This window comes from Primulina tabacum, chromosome 6, assembly GCF_025594145.1.
Source record: "Primulina tabacum isolate GXHZ01 chromosome 6, ASM2559414v2, whole genome shotgun sequence".
NCBI lineage: Eukaryota > Viridiplantae > Streptophyta > Magnoliopsida > Lamiales > Gesneriaceae > Primulina > Primulina tabacum.
This window is the reverse complement of record NC_134555.1, coordinates 36,899,691-36,922,841: the sequence shown is the minus strand read 5'-3', so window position 1 is coordinate 36,922,841 and position 23,151 is coordinate 36,899,691. Positions and strand designations below refer to the sequence as shown.

General features: G+C 39.4%; 1 protein-coding gene across 1 annotated transcript; it reads left to right on the top strand.

Annotated features, from left to right (window-relative positions):
* The first annotated feature begins 10,783 nt into the window (after positions 1 to 10,783).
* On the top strand, positions 10,784 to 22,389 carry LOC142549313 (3-isopropylmalate dehydrogenase 2, chloroplastic-like). Its single transcript, XM_075658185.1, has 11 exons — positions 10,784 to 11,079; positions 12,183 to 12,312; positions 12,407 to 12,518; positions 16,705 to 16,780; positions 16,904 to 16,992; positions 17,232 to 17,318; positions 20,345 to 20,461; positions 20,545 to 20,652; positions 20,757 to 20,810; positions 20,899 to 21,051; positions 22,076 to 22,389. The coding sequence occupies exons 1-11, from the start codon at positions 10,860 to 10,862 to the stop codon at positions 22,148 to 22,150; spliced, it is 1,221 nt and encodes a 406-aa protein (XP_075514300.1). The 5' UTR covers positions 10,784 to 10,859; the 3' UTR covers positions 22,151 to 22,389.
* The last annotated feature ends 762 nt before the right edge of the window (positions 22,390 to 23,151 follow it).

Genomic DNA, 23,151 nt, shown 5'->3' with positions numbered 1-23,151 from the left:
CCTAAGGTGGTAAGCATTCCAGGTACTCCTTAAAGTCTTGCCTTGAGCATTCTCCAAGTAATAAGCTCCAGAATTAAATTTCTCAATCACTCTGAAAAGACCATCCCACTATGGGTCCATCTTTCCCCTCTGCTCTTCTTGTACCTTCAACAGGACCAAGTCACACATTTCTTCCTTTCCTAATCATGTTAACCTCCAAACACGCTCTTTTCCCCTCCTCCCTCGCTACCCCTTCATAACATCAACGCGCGGCTTTTTGGTCCCCGCACAAGACTCCAACTCTTTTTCCCACAGGAAACTTAAGCTTCTAATGATAAGTGGAAGCTACGGCTATAAAATCTTTCAGGGATGGCCGTCCTAGAATTCAATTATACGTTGACGGGGTATCTACTATGGTGAAGGCTATCATTTTTGTTACCCGCCGAGGATCAGTCCCCAAGGATAGGGGAAGAACAATCTGACCCAAAGGCGGGATGGCGTGTCCTGCAAACCCATACAGTGGGGTGGATACCGGCGCAAACTCAAATCCTTCCATCTTCATTTGATCCAACGTGCTCTTGAACAAGACGTTCACGGAGCTTTCATTATCAATAAATATCCTCGCCACATCATAATTGGCAATGATGGCCGTCACCACCAAGGCATCATTATGTGGAGTCACAACGCCTCGGAGGTCTTCCGGGCCAAAGCTGATGACGGGGTCTTGTGGTAAGTTTGCACCCCTAGATATTTCAAAGTTTTCCAATCTCCTCTCATGCGCTTTCCGAGCTCGCCCGGAATCTCCGTCAGTAGCACCCCCCGAGATCATATGAATAATTCCTCTCGTAGGGTGGTTATCCTCATCCATTCCCCTCCTCGGTTCGACGAGCTCCTGAGGGACATCTTGACCTCGACCTTCCCCTCTCTGCTCCCCGATCCTCTGATTTGTCCATGGAGGGCCTTGACCACGTTTAGGGGACGAGCGAGACCTCTGTCGACTCCTGGATGAGGATCCTTCTCGTCTATCCCGCGAAGGCAATCTAGCACTGCACTCAACCCTTTGCGACTTCTCCCACCTCTCATCGGGCTCCCTCACTTCCATCACCTTGTCACAACTCCCATCCAGAGGAACATGGGATGAGAATTGTCCTCTGCCCCTAGCCTTATCATCCTCCCTCTCGCCCGCGCATCTCTTCCGCTCCCTCAACTCTACTTCCCAAGGCCACTGCTCCAGCCGCTGGGCATCTTCAAGATTTACATATTTTTTCACCCCAGATAACATATCATCATAACTTGATTTCTTCACTAACGATTTAAAGAACTCTCCTCCTCTAAGTCTCTGGGTAAAGGCACTTATCATGATGTCAGGAGTGGCCGCTGGTATCTCCAGCGCTGCGTTGTTGAAACGCTGGACAAACTATCGCAAAGTTTCAGCTTCTTGTTATTTCACCACGAACATACTCAAATAGTTTTTTTGGTGTTTTTGCTGCTAGCGAATCTGTGCAAGAATGCAGCAAAAAAATACTCGAAAGTTCGTATGGGGTTGGGCTGCAAGGTGTTAAACCATTGCTGGGATGACCTCACCAACGTGCCTAGAAACACCCTGCACCTGACCCCATCTGAATATTGATGTAACAGGGCCGCATTCTCAAACCTCCCCAAGTGTTCATCGGGGTCAGTTTGTCCATCGTACTCTCCCACATTCGACTGTCGAAAATTTGGAGGAAGCCCTTCTTCTAAAATGGCTAGTGAAAAAGGACTTCCTCTCTTGGGTTCCGGCTCTCTGCTGCCTCAACATCTGTATTTCCTTCCACATTTCTCCCATCTCACTAATCTCCCCACTTTGGTGGGGTTGTGTCTCTTCAACCTTGCTTTGGTGGCCCTCAATATTTTCCTCTCGCTCTTGGCGAGTGGCCTGCTCTTCAGCAAAAATAGACTCTTGATTTTTTCATGACCTCCTCTACTGTCTGCGTAATAAATCGGCCCAATTGTTCCAAAGTCAAGTTCCCCACATTCTCATTGGGGGGGGGGGGGGGGTTGCTCGGCCTCGATCTCGTGACGAGGCTGTTCAGATCTTGTCTCCTGACGAGGTTGTTCGGCTCTTGTCTCTTGACGAAGTTCTTCCTGTCTCGTCTCAAGACGTGGTTGTTCCTGCCTCGTCTCAAGATGCGGTTGTTCGGGTCCCATATGAGGATGCGACGATGATGTGTTAGTTCTTCTGGTCCCTCTCCTACCTGCCATCTCTACATTTCAGCTCAAACTTCCCACAGACGGCGCCAAGTGATACTCACGGAAAATTTAGGGTCCGATTCTAGCAAGTGTCACTAGTCCAGACGCAGGTTTCGAAATTGCCCTGAGCCTGAAATCACGAAGAAGACCGTTAGAAGGGGGCCGGGAGGGTGTCCCGGCGTAGCCCCTCCTACGCTCAAGTCAGAGACTGAGGATATAAGGGGGAGCAGCTAAGGGTGCTGCTGAAAACAATATAGCGAATGAAAAATTATACGCTCAAACCTGGCATTTAGAGAAGAATACATGGGTCTTTGATGGGTCTGTCTTCCATTTGGGCTATGGATGGGCCAGGTGTAGTGGGCATCCATGGATATCAGGCTTTGACACCTCTATAATCCAAGAACCATGCCGGTACCTTCACTCACAAGGAGCTGGAAGAGGATGACATTACCCAATCAATCATGAACTTCTTCGAACCATGGGTTTTTCTGTGGCGAAACATCCTGTCGAGAATTGCAAGTTAGTGAGGAACAAGAAAGACAAATGCATTGATCCAACTATGTGATTCATGGATCCCATGAATAAAACCGTAACTTATTCTGCCACCATCAAATCATAAGGTTTGTGGAATCAAGAGATGAAATTTTTTTTTTAATAATGACTTGTTTAGTGTGAGAGATCAACTTTAGAATTGATCAATATGATGTTCATATATCCACATAATTTATATATTGATTTTTATTCACAACACACGTCAAGTTAAAATGTATGTTTTGAGACTAGTCATATAAATTCCACAAATTATTGATCATGATCCCATGGATCTTCATCCTTATCAAGATAGTAAGCATTTAGTTGAACAATATGATATAACATCATTGGAAAATGTTGATGCAACATTAAGAATATCTAGTTGAATTAAGAGACCAACAATTTCAAGTTATTATATTTTGTATTTGGAATAATCTGGCTATTTATTCTTGAGCCGAAAATGACCCTGAGATCATGAGCAGTAAGAAATTTAATTTGTGATCTAATTCTATTAATGATGAGGTGAATTCAATGGAAAGTAATTGTAAGGACCTCGTATCGTATTATCGTAAATCATATTTTGATTCTCGAGAATTCATGAAATTATCATATTATTAAGTGTATGAAGTATATAATTGACAATGAAATTGAGAAAATATGTTGTGATAATGAAATATTGTAGTAGTAATTGGTTTGTGTTTGAAAAGTATGATGAACCGCAATAGAGAAGTGATACATGTTACGGTTTTTAGCATGATTATATGAGTATTAGTTCAAATGAAATGAAACCAATTTCATTAGAAATATAATACATAGTACTAAAACTTTCATGATTTGAGTTTTGTTCAAATCCATTTTGAAATAGGGGCAAATCATCCCGAAATGTATTGTGTGCATTGAAGTTCCTGCACTGACACATTTTGGGAGAATGAACAAAACTCTCGCGTCTGATATCCAAATTGAATGAGGTAAGTCTGAAATGAAAGACAAGACATAGATCTACAACTTTCATGTTGATCACTGTTGCTAACGCGAAATACAAAATAACGTTCCGGACATAGAAAAGCGCGCAACCACGCAGAAACCCGCACACCAGCGCACGACTATGTAAAATACGTTTCGGCCAGAACTCGACGCACTAGTGCGCCACTTCATTTGCGCCACAGTGTGCACACATTGTCCGCACAACATTTAATGTTGATAAGAATAAATTTCCTCTGCAAATCCTTTGAAGCTTTGAGAGAGAAAAAAGAGAAAACCAAGTTCTAGCATTCGAATCTATCTCGAAACGTTGTCGAAACTCAAAACAAATTATATATTCGGAATCCTCGTGTTGAGAACGTCCTTTTGAGGTAATTTTCTTCTTGATTCAGAAATTTTTTTTATTGAATCGCTGGAATAGCATGTGTTTGGATTCAATATCAATATATGCGATAGAATAACCGACGAGAAACTAACTTTCAAAGTCGGAATTGAATTATGTTATGATTTCAATTTTATATGAATTTTCAAAGTTTCAAAACAATTTTTGAACTTGGAATTTTGATTATAAATGATTGTATAATAATAAGTTATTAGGATTTATAATGCGATATAATTATCCTAATAACGTAAAGGTTAAACTTAATAGCGTATAACGAATTGATACATTCAAATACGTTATTAGTGAGTGAATTTATTGATTGGAATAAATATTTTGATTATGTAGATTGATTATCTGTATTGAAATATTAAAGCTACATTGAACCGAAAACGAAGAATTGAGGTATGTTGCGATCGATTAACATACGACGTGTATCTATGTCATATGATATATATTTGATTGATTGGACTGAAAATATGTGTCTATATACCTTATTTGTTGAGCTGATGTGGCATACATGACATTTATGATTGATATATCAATGTATAAAATAAATATTTTGTTAACACACATCATTTTATTTATATATCGATACATGACACGCACGTTGAGCTATGATCCTTGGATACCTTTATATAATTGGATTTTGGTTGTGGGGTTTGTGAGCACGATGCTATGTTTGGAATTATGTAGCCCTTAAAAACATAGTTATTTGTGGCCCCTATGATTGATTGGTTGAGATTTGAGATTTGAGATTTGATGGCGCTTTGCTATCATATGGATATTCCCTTATACTTGGCTGAGGCCGGTGTGCCAGCTCGAGCATTGATTTGATAGTGATTCAATTGGTTCTGATACTTGCTTAGTAGATGAACATTTGACCTGATATGTCCACGATATGTATGCATTGCATATCATATATCATTGTGTAGATACATGTTGTATATATTATGGTTGTTCCATACGGAGCTTTGGCTTACTCCCAAAGGGGGGTGTTGTTGTCTTTGTGTGTGGACAATGGCATGTACTCTAGGTTATCAAGAGACCGGAGATGGTACTTCTGGAGGTAGTTACATCTGAGTTAAGGTTGAGTGGTCTATCCCAGTGTATATGTGTATCTATATACCGGGGCATGTCCCGAGGATATGAGTTATTTGTATATAGTTGATTTCAGTCATGTGTGAGCTTATTTTATGATGTGATGTGTTTAGACGAGACTTTATTATATACTATTTTTAGTATTATAATTATAGTTGACACATTTTGGAATCCTTGTAAAGAAAATTTTTAATCTTTTTCCGCTGTAATTAATTAACTTTAATCAAATTGTATTATAATAACGTTTAGGAGTTAAGGGCCCCAAAGTAATATAGTCTAAAATTTGGTTTAGGTTTCATTTATTGTAGATGAGTCTCCAACATAAATAAAAATCCATTAGGCAACAATGAACGATACAATGATGCTCGTTACTAAATAATTCACTCAAGATAAAGAATTGAGTACGTGAAACATGTCGATTGATGGATGGATAAGGGCACTGCTTGTATTGGTAGCAACGATTGGGGACTCTAATACAAATGGTTAGAACACTTTCATATAATCATACGGCCACTTGGACATCAGTGTAATGTTGAATAACTTTATAAAAATTGTCGAGGATAAATTTTTAGATACTTGAAACTTCTAAGTGATGATGCTCGGGAAAATTGGGAAGGAAATTTCTCTGGCTGGAAAGTGTCCTTTTTCTGTGAGTACTCTTGAACTGGGAGAATGAGGCCAGGTTGGGTGGTCTGCACACAATCAAATAAGCCAATTTTAGTGGGACGCCAGAAGGGTTTATGGCATGGTTAATCCGACACTCAAGTCAATAAAGTATTCACATAAAGGAAAGGAAATGCTTAAGAAAATGAGTATAAAGAGTGTTTGTAAGATTAAATTGAACTTCTTTATTTTACCTATGTTGGGGGTATTTATAGAGTACCAAAATTGGTGATTTTCCTGGGATTACCGGGTAATGGCCACGATGCAAGGGCATGTGTCATGTCATGGTCTGGCCACAACTTGTAAACATGGTGAATGTGTTCCTTGATTATCGGTGGATGTGGTCAATGATGGATTAACTCAACCTGTCTGGGTCCCTGCCTTGCCCAATCAGGGAAGACTCCAAAGTGCTGCAAATGCCCGGGATGCCAAGGGCTTCCCTTCCTGGCCCAGCACCCTTTCCATTCTGATAGTATCATTCAACCTGTCTCACTGGGTACTCTGCCTTGCCTGGCCAGACACCCTTTCCACCCGGACAATATCATTCAACCATGTCTCCTCGGGTACCCTAACTTGGCTGGCCAATGAATACTCAAAGTGATGCAAGTGCCCGGGATGCCAAGGGCTTCCCTGTCTGGCCAGACATCCTTTCCATCCGGACAGTATCATTCAACCATGTCTCCCCGGGTACCTTGCATTTCCTGGCTAGGGAAGACTTTGAAATGCTGCAAGTGCCCATGATGCCAAAGGCTTCCCTGCATAGACAAACACTCTTTCTACCCGGGCCCATCTTCCACCCTGTCCTTCCTGGGCTCTCTCTTCTCGGCCAAAGTCCGAGGAAGACCCGAGCATTTCCCGCGGCATCAATACTCCCTCCTAAAATAGTACGTCTAGAGCCATGCTCGTTGTCTCGATTACTCATGCTTGGACTCTGCCAGGAAGATAACTAATTCTTGCTTTCATACTAGCTCCTATAAATGCAAGGACCGATTCGGGGAGGATGACTTTCTCTCTACGGGCAGGGAAGACTTCCAAATTTTGACAAGGCCATTGACTCTTTTGCTGACAACGAGGCGACTCTTGGCATCAGGCCCTCCACTGTACCTGCTCAACTATTAATGAAAATATCTATTTTATAATCCAATTCTTTTTTCTTGAATTTTTGCTACTAAGTAGGGCTAACTGTGTGGTCTTGATCACCGACCGTGGAATTAGTAGCCCCAACACTTTGTAAAAATTTCTAATAGTTGAAAAGTAACCTGGACCTCATGTCTATCAGGCTAGCATCAGATGTCGAGCCTCATGCGTCCTGAGATTTGATAAGGTGTCAGGGCCTCATGTCTCTCGGGTTAACATCAGATGTCAAAGCCTCATACCTACCTCTCGGGCTTGGATAAGGTGTCGAGGACTCATGCCTCCTGGGCTTTGGTAGGGTGTCGGGGCCTTATACCTCTCATACTTTCATAAGATTTCGGGGCCTCATGTCTCCTGGACTAGCATTAGATGTTAGAGCCTCATGCCTCCCGGGTTTGGATAAGCTGTAAATATCGGGACCTCATGCCTCCTGGTTTAGTGTTTCCATCACTCTCGTATCTTGGCGGACTTGTAATGGATGGGCAAGAGCTCACTTACTTTCTGGGATGAAATGGACATGCTCTCAACCCTACCCGCACTTCCAAAGCAACAATTATGGTTTGCCGAGGGCTGATAGGGGGCGGATTCACTCAGTGGACCCAGAGTCTATGGTGTCCTTTCCAGAGTGATACCTTTGGTGAGTTGAAATTATATCTACGTCTATAGATTTGATTCCCACAAACGACATCAATGATGATGCCCGAGAAAATTGGATGAGCTGGGTAGGCAATTTCCTGGGTTGGAAAGTAACCTTCCTTGTGAGTACTCTTGACTTGAGAGGATGAGTCCGAGTTGGGTGGTCTGCACACACTCAAACAAAAAAATGTTAGTAGGGTGTGACTACTCCGACGCTCAAGTCAGTAAAATATTCATGCAAATGAAAGGAAATTCTTAAGAAAATGAGTATAAAGACTGTTTGTGAGAATGAATTGAATTCCATTTATTTTACCTCTGATGAGGAGTATTATAGAGTACCAAAGTTGATGATTCTGCCGGGATTTCCGGGTTATGGACACAATCCAGGGGCGTGGGCCACGTCATGGGCTAGCCACGACTTGTAAACATGGACGATAATGTGTACCTTGATTATCGGTGGAAGTAGTCCATGATGGATTGACTCAATCTCCTCTGGAACCCTGCTTTTCCTGTCCAAGAAAGATTCCAAAGTGCTACAAGTGCTCGGGATGCCAAGGGCTTCCCTGCCTGGCCAAACACTCGTTCCACCCGAGCAGTATCATTCAACCTTGTCTCCCAAGGTACCCTGCCTTGTCTGGCCAGGGAAGATTCCAAAGTGCAACAAATGCCTGGGATGCCAAGGGCTTCCTTGTGGTCAGACACCCTTTCCACTCGGGCAGTATCATTCAGCTTGTCTACCTGGATACCCTGCATCGCCTAGCCATAAAAGACTTCAAAGTGTTGCAAGTGCCCAGGATGTCAAGGGTTTTCCTTCCTAGCTAGACACCTTTTTTACCTGGGTCCATATTTCACATAGTCCCTCCTTGGCCCTCTTTTCTCAGCCAGAGTCCGAGGATGACCTGGGCACTTCTCGGGACATTACTAAGGATAAATAAGCTTGGAATACTTAGAGTTATCAATCGATGCTCTAATGATATAGTTTTTAATTCATTTGGAAAATTATTGGTTTCCAAAGTTTCGAATTCTTGATTAGCTTTTTATCTATATTGGAAGATGTGGGCTTGGATTTTTAACATGTGCTCTACATTCTATTCGTGGTCACTTTTTCATTCATCTCTTCATTAAATACAATGTTTTTCATGACGAGTAATTACCTCTCCATAACATGTTGCGCCACACGAAGGATGAATTATATCTCATTGTAGCATTAATGTTCGAGTGTTTCATGATCCATGGTTGCGCGCCACCAGCCTTTATCTTTCAAACCCCTCACTTCACCTCTACCAGTCTACCACATTTTGATCAATTGAAGGTGAGAGACCTCCTACCAGAGTCGGATGAGTGGAATTGGGCTCTTATTTCTATTGCCCTTCGGCCTGTAGACCATGATGAACTTAGACGCATTCCAATCAATACATCCACGGGTTGCGACAAACTGGTATCACATTACAACTCCAATGGCATGTATTTGTCAAGTCTGGATATCTTACAACAATGAGTGGTGGTTTGGAAAGTCACATTGGTTTACTGGAAGACAATTCAAAGCTCTTTTGTAAATTTGTGGAATCTAAAGATCCAAAGCAATATTAAAATAATTTCGTGGAAGTCTATTCATGAGATCATACCAACTAAATTCCATCTGGCTTCTCGAAGTGTTAAACTTGATGTTTTGTGCCCCCGATGTAATTCATTTCCTGAACATACATAGCTTTCACGTTTGTTGGCATTGTTGTCGGGTGAGGAAGGTGTGGTATGGAACAAGCTTATGGGTATGTCCTTTCTTGATTTAAAGGTTAAACGTTTGTGGATCTTTGGCATTGGCTGGTTCACCACTATTTCGGCCATGATATCGCGACCTTTGCGACGGTCTCTTGGGCAATTTGGTTATCCAGAAATCAAGTAGTGTTTGAAAGAAAGAAGAATCTGCCAGGCCAAAGATACAGTCTCCCGAGGACTTGAGCTAACTTCTCAATTTGGATGATCTAATATTATTGTAGAAATTGATGCCCTTAAAGCTGTGAAGTACATCTCTGTTTCATCCCCATTTGCAACCGAAGCTCCTATCTTTAATATCATTCATTATTATCGGAGACGAGCTTCTTCTTTTGACGTGCTAGGCGATTGGCTGATCACATGGCTCTCGTGTCCTAGCATTTACTATATTGTATAGACTTTTGTCTTTTGTTTTCAAGTCAGTGTTAGCTTTAATAACTGTATACAACATTATACAATGAAGTATTAATATATTATATATATAGTCATTGCATTATAATCATGTTTTAAATTCGATTTATATCTGGGGATGACGATGAGGTGACGATATCTTCCTCATCCTCTTAATCCTTGTTTTTCCTAATTGGGGATTCCCCATTTAATCCCCACGAGGATTAAATCCTCATATCCAGTTATATTCAATTAGCATGAAAATTCTCATCCCGACTTTGTGTGGACATTGAATCTATTTCATAGTCTTCATATTCACTTCAAATAATATAGAAATGGTAACGAGGTGAACCGGATTTGTCATCATCATAGACTTGACGTGAGTTAAATCAATATGCTCATCACCACTTCAAATATTAGTTGAATTAACCAAAAAAGTCATCAAATTCACTTAAAAAATACTGATACAATAATCCAATTACGTATATAAATACTAATAATACGTAAACAATACAAACTTTTGTAATTCATAATTTAATTAAAAAAAACTAAACCACATAATTATCATATGACGAGTTGGATCATGAACTAGATTTGAATATTATAATTTTGAGTTTTTTTCGTTAATTATTAGTAAAATTCATTATTATTAGTAGTGATAATGATATTATTATCGAGAGCCTTAGAACGGGTTTGATAATGAGGATAATATTCTCATGCACATCCTTATATTTGTTTCAAAGATTTTCGTCCCAAACCCACCATATTTCGGGTTTTCCTCGCTAAGTCTCAAACTCTTGAGGAAATTGTCGTCTCCTATATACATCTGTACTTTATGTTTATGTTATATAACATCATCTTATTTCGAATATAGTGCACTTTATGTATATGGGAAGATTATAAATAAAAGCAATAAAATCAAATTAATTAAAATAGGGAAAAAAAATTAATTAGGGCATAATCTAATTTATTTAAATTAAAATTCCATTTTCCCAACCCAGGTCAGCATTACTGAAGCTCAGGGGGATTACCACCTAATGTCACTGGTTTTGTAGAACTGACAATGGCGGCCACGCTACATCTCAATTGCAAACCTTACAAATTTCAATTATCCAACTCCATATCCTCCTCCGCACGCGGCCGTAAATTTACTGAAATCCGCTGTTTGGCCTCCGCCTCGTCATTCAAAAGTTACACGATAACTCTCCTCCCCGGCGATGGTATTGGTCCCGAAGTCGTCTCTATTGCTAAGAACGCCCTCCTGCGCGTCTCGTCCCTCGAAGGTATAGATAAGTGAAGTATGAGAATAAAGTTTGAACTTTTTTTGGGTCAATCAGGAAATCAAATACAGTTTGTATTCAGGAAGCATACAGAAATAAAATAAAATAGTTAATTCAAACTCTTGCTTTATTTGTTTTTATTTTTCATTTCTAGTTAATGTATGTTCGATTGTAATAGAAATTCTATGATTCTTTTCCATTGGCTTGGCTTGATCTTCCAATTGGGCCTTGATGGCATGAATCCCTGGCTGAAGAATTGATTCTTCCATTGGCCATTCCTCCCGTTTGGATATAAATTTGGCCAGAGTCGGCTCTTGAGAGCTAGTTGGTTGCCTCTTGAAGATTGAAGAATATTTGCAGTATTTTTTTTCCCGATATCCTGACTTTTATCTTTACTGGAGCTCAAGCGTTTTGAATCCCGTGGTAGAAGAAAGACTTCAATATTTTTAGAAAAAGTTTTTGCTTTTCGAAAGGTCTCTCTGGCTGAGTTCTGTATATGACTAGTCGCTCATTGGAGCTTGTTGATTGAAATGCTTTAATATGGTCAGCTCATGGGAACTCGTTGATCACATTTTAAATGTACTATTATAATCGTCTTTAAGCTTGTTAACTGCATTTCAGACCGATGATAATCTGTTGAAGTGGCACAAACTGCTTAGCCTGGCACACGATTAGTTATCTAAGATTTTATTAGATAATTTTTTTTAAATATGTTTTTGATAGATAATAACGTTTTAGATAATATGTACTATTATAATCGTCTTTAAGCTTGTTAACTGCATTTCAGACCGATGATAATCTGTTGAAGTGGCACAAACTGCTTAGCCTGGCACCAATGTATAATTCTCTTCCAAAATATGTTTTTGATAGATATCAACGTTTTAAATAATTGAATAATTTTTTCCCAATAAAACTTGTATTATGTTTGCAAGGTGTAATTTCATTGGCTAGTACCAGTTTGATACATTATCTCATATGATTGGCAATAAAATTCACTTTCATCAATATGACATCAATATAACATTTATAAAAAAGATGGAATGGCTTTCTGGGTATTTGAATCGTAGGTTGAAACAGAACCAGGCAAAATGAAATGACTATTACAGGGTTTGAGTTGAAGTTCAAGGAAATGCCAATGGGTGGAGCAGCCTTGGATTTGACTGGAGTTCCCTTACCGGAGGAGACCTTATCTGCTGCAAAGGAATCTGACGCTGTTCTTCTTGGAGCCATTGGAGGGTTAGTGTGGCTATATAAAGGTCAATTGGATTGTACTTATGTTTTGCATTTTTTTGAGTTGGCTGTTTTGTTACCTTTTGAATTTGATATGAAGGTATAAGTGGGATAATAATGAGAAACACCTAAAGCCTGAGACAGGGCTACTTCAGCTTCGGGAGGGTCTTAAAGTGTTTGCAAACTTGAGGCCAGCTACTGTTTTACCCCAGGTGAAAAAATGTGTACTCAGGATGATCTGATTCTCTTTTCCGTTTTAAAATTTTCTACTGATTCAAAGTGTAATATGTTATTCGAATTATTAGAGCATAAATGCAGTGGTAACTTGAAACTTAAGCAATAGCATAAAAATACAAGTTTGAATAAATTTTCCACGATGCCCAATTCAATAAATCCAATGACACTGTGATGTGAAACTTTGTACGAACGAATAGCAAACACGATTAAAATCGAATCGCGCCCTCAATTCAATAACGAACAAAGAATCGTTGTTGTCCCGGCCTTTTGAATCAAGTGTGTGTGTGTGTGATTTTCACCTCTAAACTATGAAAAGTTTAGCAACAAATAATCACGAAATAAACAACCGAAATTATGACGAACCTTCAAAGAACTCGTCTTTGACAATCCGCGTAAGAACGATCGACAAACGCCACAAAGTTAAAAACTTTGATAAGTTTGATTTGAATAACAAAGCGAGGCTTTGAACGTTTTGAGAGAAAACTCTAAAACTTTGATAAAATATCAATAATAATCTGAATGAATGTTAATTTTCGTCCAAAATATGATTACATATCAAAAGATATCAGAAATCTAGTTGCCAAAATATTTAAAACTCTAAAAAGGAAAAAATATTCTCGCCCAAACGTAAAGGGCACGGACCCCGTGTAGGCCTCCGGGTAAGGGTCCGTGTACACTCGGCCAAAATACTCTCCAGCAAACAAAGGACACGGACCCCGTGTATAGGTTCGTGCTCGGGTCCGTGTATGCTCGGCTTTCTTCATTCTTGATTGTGATGGACACGGACCCCGTGTACAGGTCCGTGCTCGGGTCCGTGTAGCCTCGGTTTTTCAAAAGTCGCTTGCATAATGTTCTTTAGGCCCTCACACGTACTCCCATGCATCACGAAGCCTTCCGCACTCCGCACCCCGCTTGTAAGTCCTTCTCTTTGGCTCATAAGTCCATGCAACGCTTCCTTGAACTTCTTCAATCGTCCCCTCGTAATTGGTCCCTCCGGCAACTCTAAAGGGTCCCATGCTTTCCTCGGGGCTTGACCTTCCGTGTTCGCATCATTCTCCCCTTCTTGAAAAGGATTTGTCCTCAGATCTAGTTCGTCACCTACATCAAACAACGACAAGTCACTAACATTAAAAGTAGAATTCACGTTATACTCACCTGGTAGATCGAGTCTGTAGGCGTTGTCATTAATCCTTTCAAGGACTTGAAATGATCCATCACCCCTAGGTAATAGCTTTGAACGTCTCTTCTCGGGGAACATTTCCTTCCTCAAGTGTAGCCACACCCAATCTCCCTTCTCAAATATCACCTTCTTCTGCCCTTTGTTGGCTTGCTTGGCATATTGCTCATTTCTCTTCTCAATGTTGGCCTTGACCTTTTCATGCAAACCCCTAACAAATTCAGTCTTCTTCTTGCCATCCATGTTTAACCTTTCACTCACAGGTAAAGACATCAAATCCAACGGAGTCAAAGGATTAAAACCATAAACAATCTCAAATGGCGAATAATTTGTAGTAGAATGCACACTGCGATTATAAGCAAACTCAACAAATGGCAAACAATTCTCCCAATTCTTTTAAGTTCTTTTTAAGGACAGCACGCAAGAGTGTTCCTAAAGTTCTATTAACAACTTCAGTCTGTCCATCCGTTTGTGGATGACAAGTAGTAGAGAACAGCAATTTCGTGCCAAGTTTAGCCCACAACGTTTTCCAAAAGTAACTCAAGAATTTAACATCACGGTCAGAAACAATAGTCCTAGGCATGCCATGCTACCTAACGACTTCTCTGAAGAACAAGTCCGCAATGTTAGAAGCATCATCGGTTTTGTGACAAGCAATAAAATGTGCCATCTTAGAAAATCTATTCACAACAACAAAAATAGAATCCCTCTCCTTCTTAGTCCTAGGCAACCCCAAAACAAAGTCCATAGAAATGTCAATCCAAGGCTCACTAGGAACAGGAAGTGGTGTATACAATTCATGCGGTTGTGTTCTAGACTTAGCTTGTCTACAAGTTATGCACTTATCACAAATTCGTTCAACATCACGCTTCATATGTGGCCAATAAAAATGTTCATGCAAAGCATTCAAAGTTTTTGTCACACCAAAGTGTCCCATCAAGCCACCCCCATGTGCCTCCCTAACAAGTAATTCACGAATCGATGATTTAGGGATGCACAACCTATCTTCTCTAAACAAGAAACCATGATGCAAATAAAATTTATCATGTGGACCATGCATACAAGTTTCAAACTCACTCTTAAAATCATCATCTAGCACATACAACTCCTTGACATGCTCAAAACCCAAAATTTTAGATTCCAAGGTAGAGATTAGTACGTACCTCCGTGATAGTGCGTCGGCCACTACATTTTCCTTACCTTGTTTGTACTTGATGATGTAGGGGAATGTCTCTATGAATGCCACCCACTTGGCATGCCGCTTGTTCAACTTTTGTTGCCCCTTAAGGTGCTTTAGAGACTCGTGATCCGTATGAATCACAAACTCCTTGGGCCTCAAGTAGTGCTGCCACGTCTCTAGGGTCCATACAAGTGCGTAGAACTCCTTATCGTACGTGGGATAGTTCACCGCTGCTCCATTGAGCTTCTCACTAAAGTACGCCACCGGCCGCCCTCCTTGCATCAACACTCCACCAATACCTACACCTGAAGCATCACATTCAATTTCAAACGTATCAGTAAAGTCAGGTAACACAAGTAAAGGAGCATTAATTAATTTTTGCTTGATAATATTAAAGGACTTCTCTTCCTCCTCGCCCCAATGGAATGGAACGTTCTTCTTAATCACCGCTGTCATTGGTGCTGCCAATGTGCTAAAATCCTTTACAAACCTCCTATAGAAGCTTGCAAGACCATGAAAACTTCGAACTTGACCAACTGTAGTAGGCGTTGGCCAATCTCGAATAGCACTTACCTTGTCTTCATCCACATGTATTCCCTGCGAGCTTACCACAAAACCAAGAAAGACAAGTTTGCTTGTACAAAAATCACATTTCTTTAAGTTAGCATATAAGTTTTCAGCCCTTAGTGTGATTAGCACAAGTCTCAAGTGATTAACATGCTTATCCAAATTTTTGCTATACACTAGGATATCATCAAAATAAACCACAACAAACTTTCCTATATGTGCACGCAAAACATGATTCATTAACCTCATAAAGGTGCTAGGAGCGTTAGTTAAGCCAAAAGGCATGATCATCCACTCATATAACCCGTATTTGGTTTTAAAAGCAGTTTTCCACTCATCACCTTCTCTCATCCTAATTTGGTGATAACCACTCTTCAAGTCAATTTTACTAAAAATACATGCACCATGATGCAACTCATCTAACATATCATCTAGTCTAGGTATGGGATGCCTATACTTAATGGTTATGTTATTGATTGGCCTACAATCTACACACATACGCCATGAGCCATCTTTCTTAGGAACTAGTAAAACAGGTACAGCACAAGGAGACATGGACTCACGCACAAAACCCTTATCTAATAACTCACTTACCTGCCGTTGAAGCTCCTTAGTCTCCTCCGGGTTGCTCCTATAGGCTGGACGATTTGGTAATGCACTCCCCGACACGAAATCGATTTGGTGCTCGATTCCCCTCAATGGTGGTAAGCCTTGAGGTAACTCCTCCGGAAACACATCTTCAAATTCCTGCAAAAGTGAAACAACAATGCTCGGAAGGGACCCGGCTATATCACTTGTGTTAAGGAGGATCTCCTTATAAACAATTAACACAAGTGGTTCATGTGTGTGCAACAATTCTTTCAACTCACCTTTTTGGGCCATATATGTTTTTTTCTTTTTGGCCTCGCATCACACTGTTAGATTTGTTAGATCAGGTGGCGATGAAATGTAATTGGTTTAGCTGGAGCTGCCTGTTATCTGATCTTTGGTGATGAATGCAACTACTAATAACCAATGTATTTGTGAGAATTCTTTAACATTCGTTACTCTTGTAAATTAAGGTCTTATTTTCAACTTCTACATGGTAGTTGGCAATTTAAATTTGGTGACAAATTTATACCGAGGCATCTTATTTAGTGAAAACGGACAAAACAAATAGTCTCCAGTATTCTGTTTTTCTTGTTCAGTTAGTGGTATAATAATCTACATTTGAATTTTATCTTTTTACTTGTATTAGTTAGTGGATGCATCAACATTAAAGAAAGAAGTTGCTGAGGGTGTGGATCTGATGGTTGTAAGGGAACTTACAGGAGGTTAGAATGCACCATCCGAGAAATCATTTCTATTCTCAACTTATTTTTTCCCCTTCCTTGCATGTGATTTTTTCTTCCATAATTTTTTGCTATCTTAGAATTATTCCTATCTCTGCAATTTAGGCATTTATTTTGGCAAACCAAGGGGTTTAAGCACGAATGAGAATGGGGAGGAATGTGGTTTCAACACTGAGGTGTATGCAGCTCATGAGGTAGCCTTCTTAGTAATATTTGTTTGTTCATTCATTTCTCTACTGACTCCCTTGTGTTGGCTGCTTGAGTCTCATTCTTAATTGGCCCGGAAATATGTACTTTTGTAACTTTTTCTATGCCTTGATGTTATTGTGTCTGAAAAAAGAATATCCCTGTCAATGTCCACTTCATTAAAGTTATTTGCTTTTAGCAACCAGATTGATATCTATTATTCTTAACGTGCCACTTCCCTTCTCAGATTGATCGTATCGCTCGGGTTGCATTTGAAACTGCTCGTAAACGACGTGGGAAGCTCTGTTCTGTTGACAAGGCAAATGTGTTGGAGGTATTTTAGTTTCCTCCCAATCATCTCTCGCATTTAGGTAGCAAATATTTGTGAGATGCATGCCATTAGTTGTCTCCAACTTTCAACGTACAAAACAGTTTATGTAACTTACACATATGGAACCTGGAGAGTGAAGATGCTAATAAAGTAGTGAATTAATAGGAAACAATGAATTTATGTCCTATAGATATGATAAGCCATAATACTTGATGATTCTCGAGGAATACCATGCGAGGATTATTCCCGGTATTGTTTTAGGCATCACCCGAATAAGGCACCTGTTGCCGCTTGTCTTCATACACTCAAACTTGGCAAAATTCAATGTTGTAGATGGCATGAAGTGGTGGCGGGGCTGTGAGTGACCGCCTACGCCTATGCGGTTGAATTTTTTTAGCAATTTTTTATAGGTAATTATATATAATTACAAATAATCATTGTTTTTTATGTAATATATATAATTAAATAATGTTTACATATAAAAAAACTCCATACTATGTAATACAATCTAGACAAAGATAAATATATAAATGCAAACAAACAAGATAATTAAGGTGGTGGCTGATTGCGGCGCTTGCTGAAGGCGGTTTGAGGTAGGTGGTAACTGATGGTGCAGGACACCTGAAACAAAATTAAATATAAAAGAGAGTGAGATGTGTTTTTATATATAGGGTTTATAAAATTGATTGATTTTGATTGGTTTTTAAAATTATTTGATTTTGACAGTTGACTAGGATTTTAAAATAATTGACCTCTTTAGACAAAGGCGGGGCAGCCGCCTTTACTGCCATTTAGAACACTGGCAAAATTTTATACATTGGCTTTGAATGCTTTTACTTGATTAACTAGCTTGGCAGATTTATCAGTGGGCACCGATGGGTTCACTGTCCACTGAGTCAATGAATTATCTAACAAAGAAGGATGAATGGAAAGTTCCCCTGTGAAACCAACTGTATACAGTATACTACCTAATGTGGCCCAAGGGAATCGATTCAAATGCAATATTTGTAAAAGAGAATTGGGATCCCAAGTTTGATCTCAGGAGGCTTATTATGGATTTATATGCATACTACTCTAAAAATGCTTTCACCACTTGGTGATTAGAATTTTGCGTGTGCTGAATTTTTAAACTGTACAAATAAGTGTGGAGAGAGAGAATGCAATACAGGCCTTAAATGGACCTATAATTATTAAAGAAGCCAAGAGTACTAAGATTCACAAGTGCTCCAGAGTCTAGGCTCATGATGCAGGTCAAAGCACGTGTTTTATCGAAGTGAAGCGTGATTACTAATAGTGTTATAAATTTAGATTTGTGAAGAAAATTATATCACATGGAAATTGAATAATATATAAATTTTTACAAGTCTTTGAACAACAATAAAATAAATCTTTTTTGAGTACAAGCAAATATAAATAAATGTATTAATTGATGTCACTTGAAATAGACAATTCTTTCCTTTAAGGCACACTGTACTGCACCATGGGTCTTTAAGGCGTACCAAAAATCAGGCTTTATGCATAAGTTACACACGTGCCTAATTAAATGGTTGTGCCTAGGCATATCTCTAGGCACTAAGGTCTAGACTCATCATGCCCTAGCTAGACACAAGCCTTGTGGGTTTTTAATAACTGTATGTCCTCGAGAAAGATTCCCAAAGGGATAAAGCTCTTAGTTTTCAGTACATCGACTACCACTTTATATAGTTGAGAAATTGTATTGGTGATGTGATATATGATAATTTTTGAACAAACCTGTAAATTTATTTATAACTAATCGTTTATTATAAGCTTATTCATCCAAGAAGGAAAATCCACATGCTCCCAAAAGAAGGGGGTCGGGGAATAAGAACCAAAACAGCAAGAGCGTGAGCTACTTGATTTGTTGTTCATCGTACATGTATAATTTCTACTCCGCCAGTCGTGTCCAGTAGATTTTGAATCTCTCGTATGCTCATCTTTGAGTATCCTAGCTCTTCAGTCGGGTTGGTGACTGCTTGAACCCCCAACAAAGAGTTTGAAGCTATCTGGTTAATCATCTGACGTCGTTGGATTGCTTTCTCTAGTCCCTCCATGATTGCTCTTAATTCTCTGTCTTTCACTGATGTTGGCCTTAGGATTTTTTTTCGAAAGCCCAACAGACATGTCCGTTCCAGTCACGTACCACTCCTCCAATGCCAAACTTGTGATTCTCATAATTGGCACAGGCATCAACATCCAATCTTAATGCATGGTGCGGCGGGGCTGCCAAGTGGTTGACTCGTTTCTGTTTGGATCGCTATTGGTACAGACTTTTGATGCTTTGTTCACTCGGTTAAAATCCAAGAGCACTCGGTTTCCCATGTTGCATCCCGATGCCTCGTGTCATTACTAGCCTCGTGCGCTCGTTCCATTCTGGATTTCCAAATTGCCATGTGATAATTTCTAAGTCCTCGAATGATTTCCAATTTGCATTTTCAACCATCCGATAATTTGTAGTTCTAGTATCTCCTATTTGCTTAATAGTCACCCAGAAACCAGTTTTTTCCCATTTAGCTTTGGAGTTCGGCCGTCGAAGTAAAGCATGAATAGTACTCTCGTAATGGAACCCACAATGTGAGCAACTCGGCGATGTTGGTACATGATGTTGCATCAGATTGGCAGTTATTGGTGTCAAATGATTTGAAAGACGCCACTAGAAAATGCGGAATTTTGGTGGTAAATTAAGAGACCACATAAACTTCCACCATTCGTGTAAGCTATGGTCAACGTTGTGCATAGGAGGTTCATACATTCCTATTTCTTCTTTATATCCATTTCTCACTGTATACATTCCTTTCAAATCCTTGGGTTCCAACCTCAGTATGGGATCCTTCAGATTTGGTAGCCATTTGTCCTTGAAAATCCTTATAGATTCGCCATTTCTGGCGAGCTTTCCTGAGAAGGTCTCGGCTCCATAATTTGATAACATGCTAATTTATCATTTTTTTGATATAGTTTCCGGCAAGTTCTAATACATTGCCCATCTTCACTAATTTCTGAATAATAATCAGGCCTCCATGCTGTGGAGAAGAAGAGTTGAGAAGATGGCGTCGGAATACCCAGATGTTGAACTCTCACACATGTATGTTGATAATGCCGCCATGCAACTTGTTCGCAACCCAAAACAGGTGGACTCTCTGGTTCATAGTGTAGACCTTCTCAAAACAAATACTCTCTTAAAGAAAAACCATTATACTTTCTTGTAATGCAGTTTGATACCATCGTGACAAACAACATATTCGGTGATATTCTGTCTGACGAAGCTTCAATGATTACTGGAAGTATTGGGATGCTTCCATCTGCGTCTTTAGGTGAATCGGTATGAACAATTAGTCTGTTTGATTGTTTCAAAACTCAATGCTGAGAAGAAAATATTTTTTTCCCTTTTAAAGCCTACTTTGATGGTTTAAATCCGCTGTGTAGGGACCTGGGTTATTTGAACCTATACACGGTTCTGCTCCTGATATCGCTGGTCAGGTCAGTTCCAAGTCAATGCTCATCTTTAAATACTTATTAATGGTATCTTTACTTTGTCCAAATTTAGTTATTAAATGAAAATTTTCAGGACAAAGCAAATCCATTGGCAACAGTTCTCAGTGCATCCATGCTTTTGAAATATGGCTTGGGACAAGAAAAGGCTGCCAAGAGACTTGACTCTGCGGTCTTGGATACTCTAAATCGAGGGTTTCGTACCGGTGATATATACTCATCTGGATTGGTAAGATGTTCCTAATAAATTCTCTTTGGTTGAGTTTCAATTTTTCCTAATTCATCAAGGGCAGATAACTTCATATTTATCAAGTGCGGTGAAGCGCATGGGTGTGGTAAATCCTAGGAGCAGGGTTAGGCACACGCCTAATCAAAGAGATGCGTCCTAAGGAAAAATACTCTAGAATCTATATGTATGAAGAAAGTAATTTAATATAATTTTCATAATCTACTATAGAACCTATAAACCAACAGTAAAACAAATTTTTGTTAGTGCGCGGTTATTTCTGTTACTATTTATAATGCATCAATCCCATAGGGCTAATGTTTTGGGCTCTTGGTGTTTCACCGAAAAGCATTGACTAAATTACACACCCTCCAAGTAAACTCATTCATTCTTCTTTTTTAATTTCTTTACAGGTATATATTTTCTCAGTTACATGTTTTTGATATAATTCAATTTGAATTTAAAAAGTATTTAGATATTAAGTTTTTCCTGACAAAATCGTGCCAGGATCACTATTTCACATGCACGTCAGCTAGTTTAAATAGCCATAGAAAGTGTCAGGATGCGTGTTTCGATGGAGGACTGTACTTTATTGTAGAGAAGACAATGTACCCGGGTTGCATCTCACTATATCCATGAATTTATTACATCGGCTAGTTTAAATAACCATAGCTTCATCAAGATTCTTGTTTCACTGAAGGGCTGCACTTAATTATAGAGAAGAAAATGCGCCAGGATTGCGCATCACTGCGTTCATGTAAGCATGCACATCGGCCAGTTTAAATAACCATAGGATGTGTGTTTCGCTGAAGGACTCTGCGCTTTATCATAGAGAAGAAAATGCAACCTGGATTGCATTTTACTGCATTCGTCAAAATAGTTTTCTTTATTTTGTTCTACTCTCTTAAATGAAGTCAGCAATGTTCCCCCACCCCAACTCAAATTAAGGTCTGTAAAAATTAATTTAACCGTGCATTAACTGCTGCTGGCATTTGACTTGAAATGCTAAGATTTCCTTCTTCTTCAGAAATTGGTAGGTTGCAAGGAGATGGGCGAGGAAGTGTTGAAGTCTATAGACAATAAAGTCCCTGCTTCCGTCTGAATAATAATTATCAAGCTTTAGAATCCTGAAATGAAGTAAATTGCCTTTGATTGTCATTGCAGTGAATGTTGAGACACGTTCATACCCTTTTGAAATGGAACTTTGATTTCTGTTGTTGTAATATTAGACTGCGGATTCTTTATTTGTTTGGATTTTCACTGTTTTTTCTTACAGTGAATGTTGAGACACGTTCTTACCCTTTTGAAATGGAACTTCGATTTCTGTTGTTAAACATTAAACCGCGGATTCTTTATTTGTTTGGATTTTCACTGTTTTTTTCCTAAAAAAGAGTTAAAATCATTTTCAAAACATATTTTCATTTTTTGGAAAAGTTCGTTTCAGAAGGTAAATTAATGCACAATTTCTTCCAATTATAAAAGCCTACGCCTGAACGGTGTTTCAGCTGGTATAGTCAAGATCTGAGAGTTACCTTTCGTGTTTGGGATAGTGCAAGGATGGCTTTGTGAACTCAACTATAATGACACTGCATTTCATTGCCAAATTGATGGTCTATCGAAAACGATTATTCAAATTTTGGAAGAGCTGTTGAGAAACTATGCCATGGATTTCCGTGATGGTTCGAATCAACACCTAAGTCTGGCAGTGTTGGTCATGTACATCAATTACCAAGCAAACATTCGGAACTACACGATACAGACCCTGATATGAAAGGAGGTATAGGATCTTCTTGCCAATCCAACATTCCAACAACTCAACTTCGTCATGGTCTTCACCCCAGCGACGGCATTTTCTTCCAAGTTTATACCTACTCTATCCGAACCCAACACTTGTACAAGCACATTGTTAGAGAATATGAAAGTAATAACATGAAATTAAATCCATGGTCATGTGTGAATGCATATGATGCAAGCAGGAGTAGGACAAGTATCAAATGGTCATAATAGTTCCAGGTAAATCAAGTAATAGAATGAACAAGTTACTGCTAAATCAGGCAAGTACACATTTATGCTTCGTTGGCCTACAGAATATTTGGGTGGCTG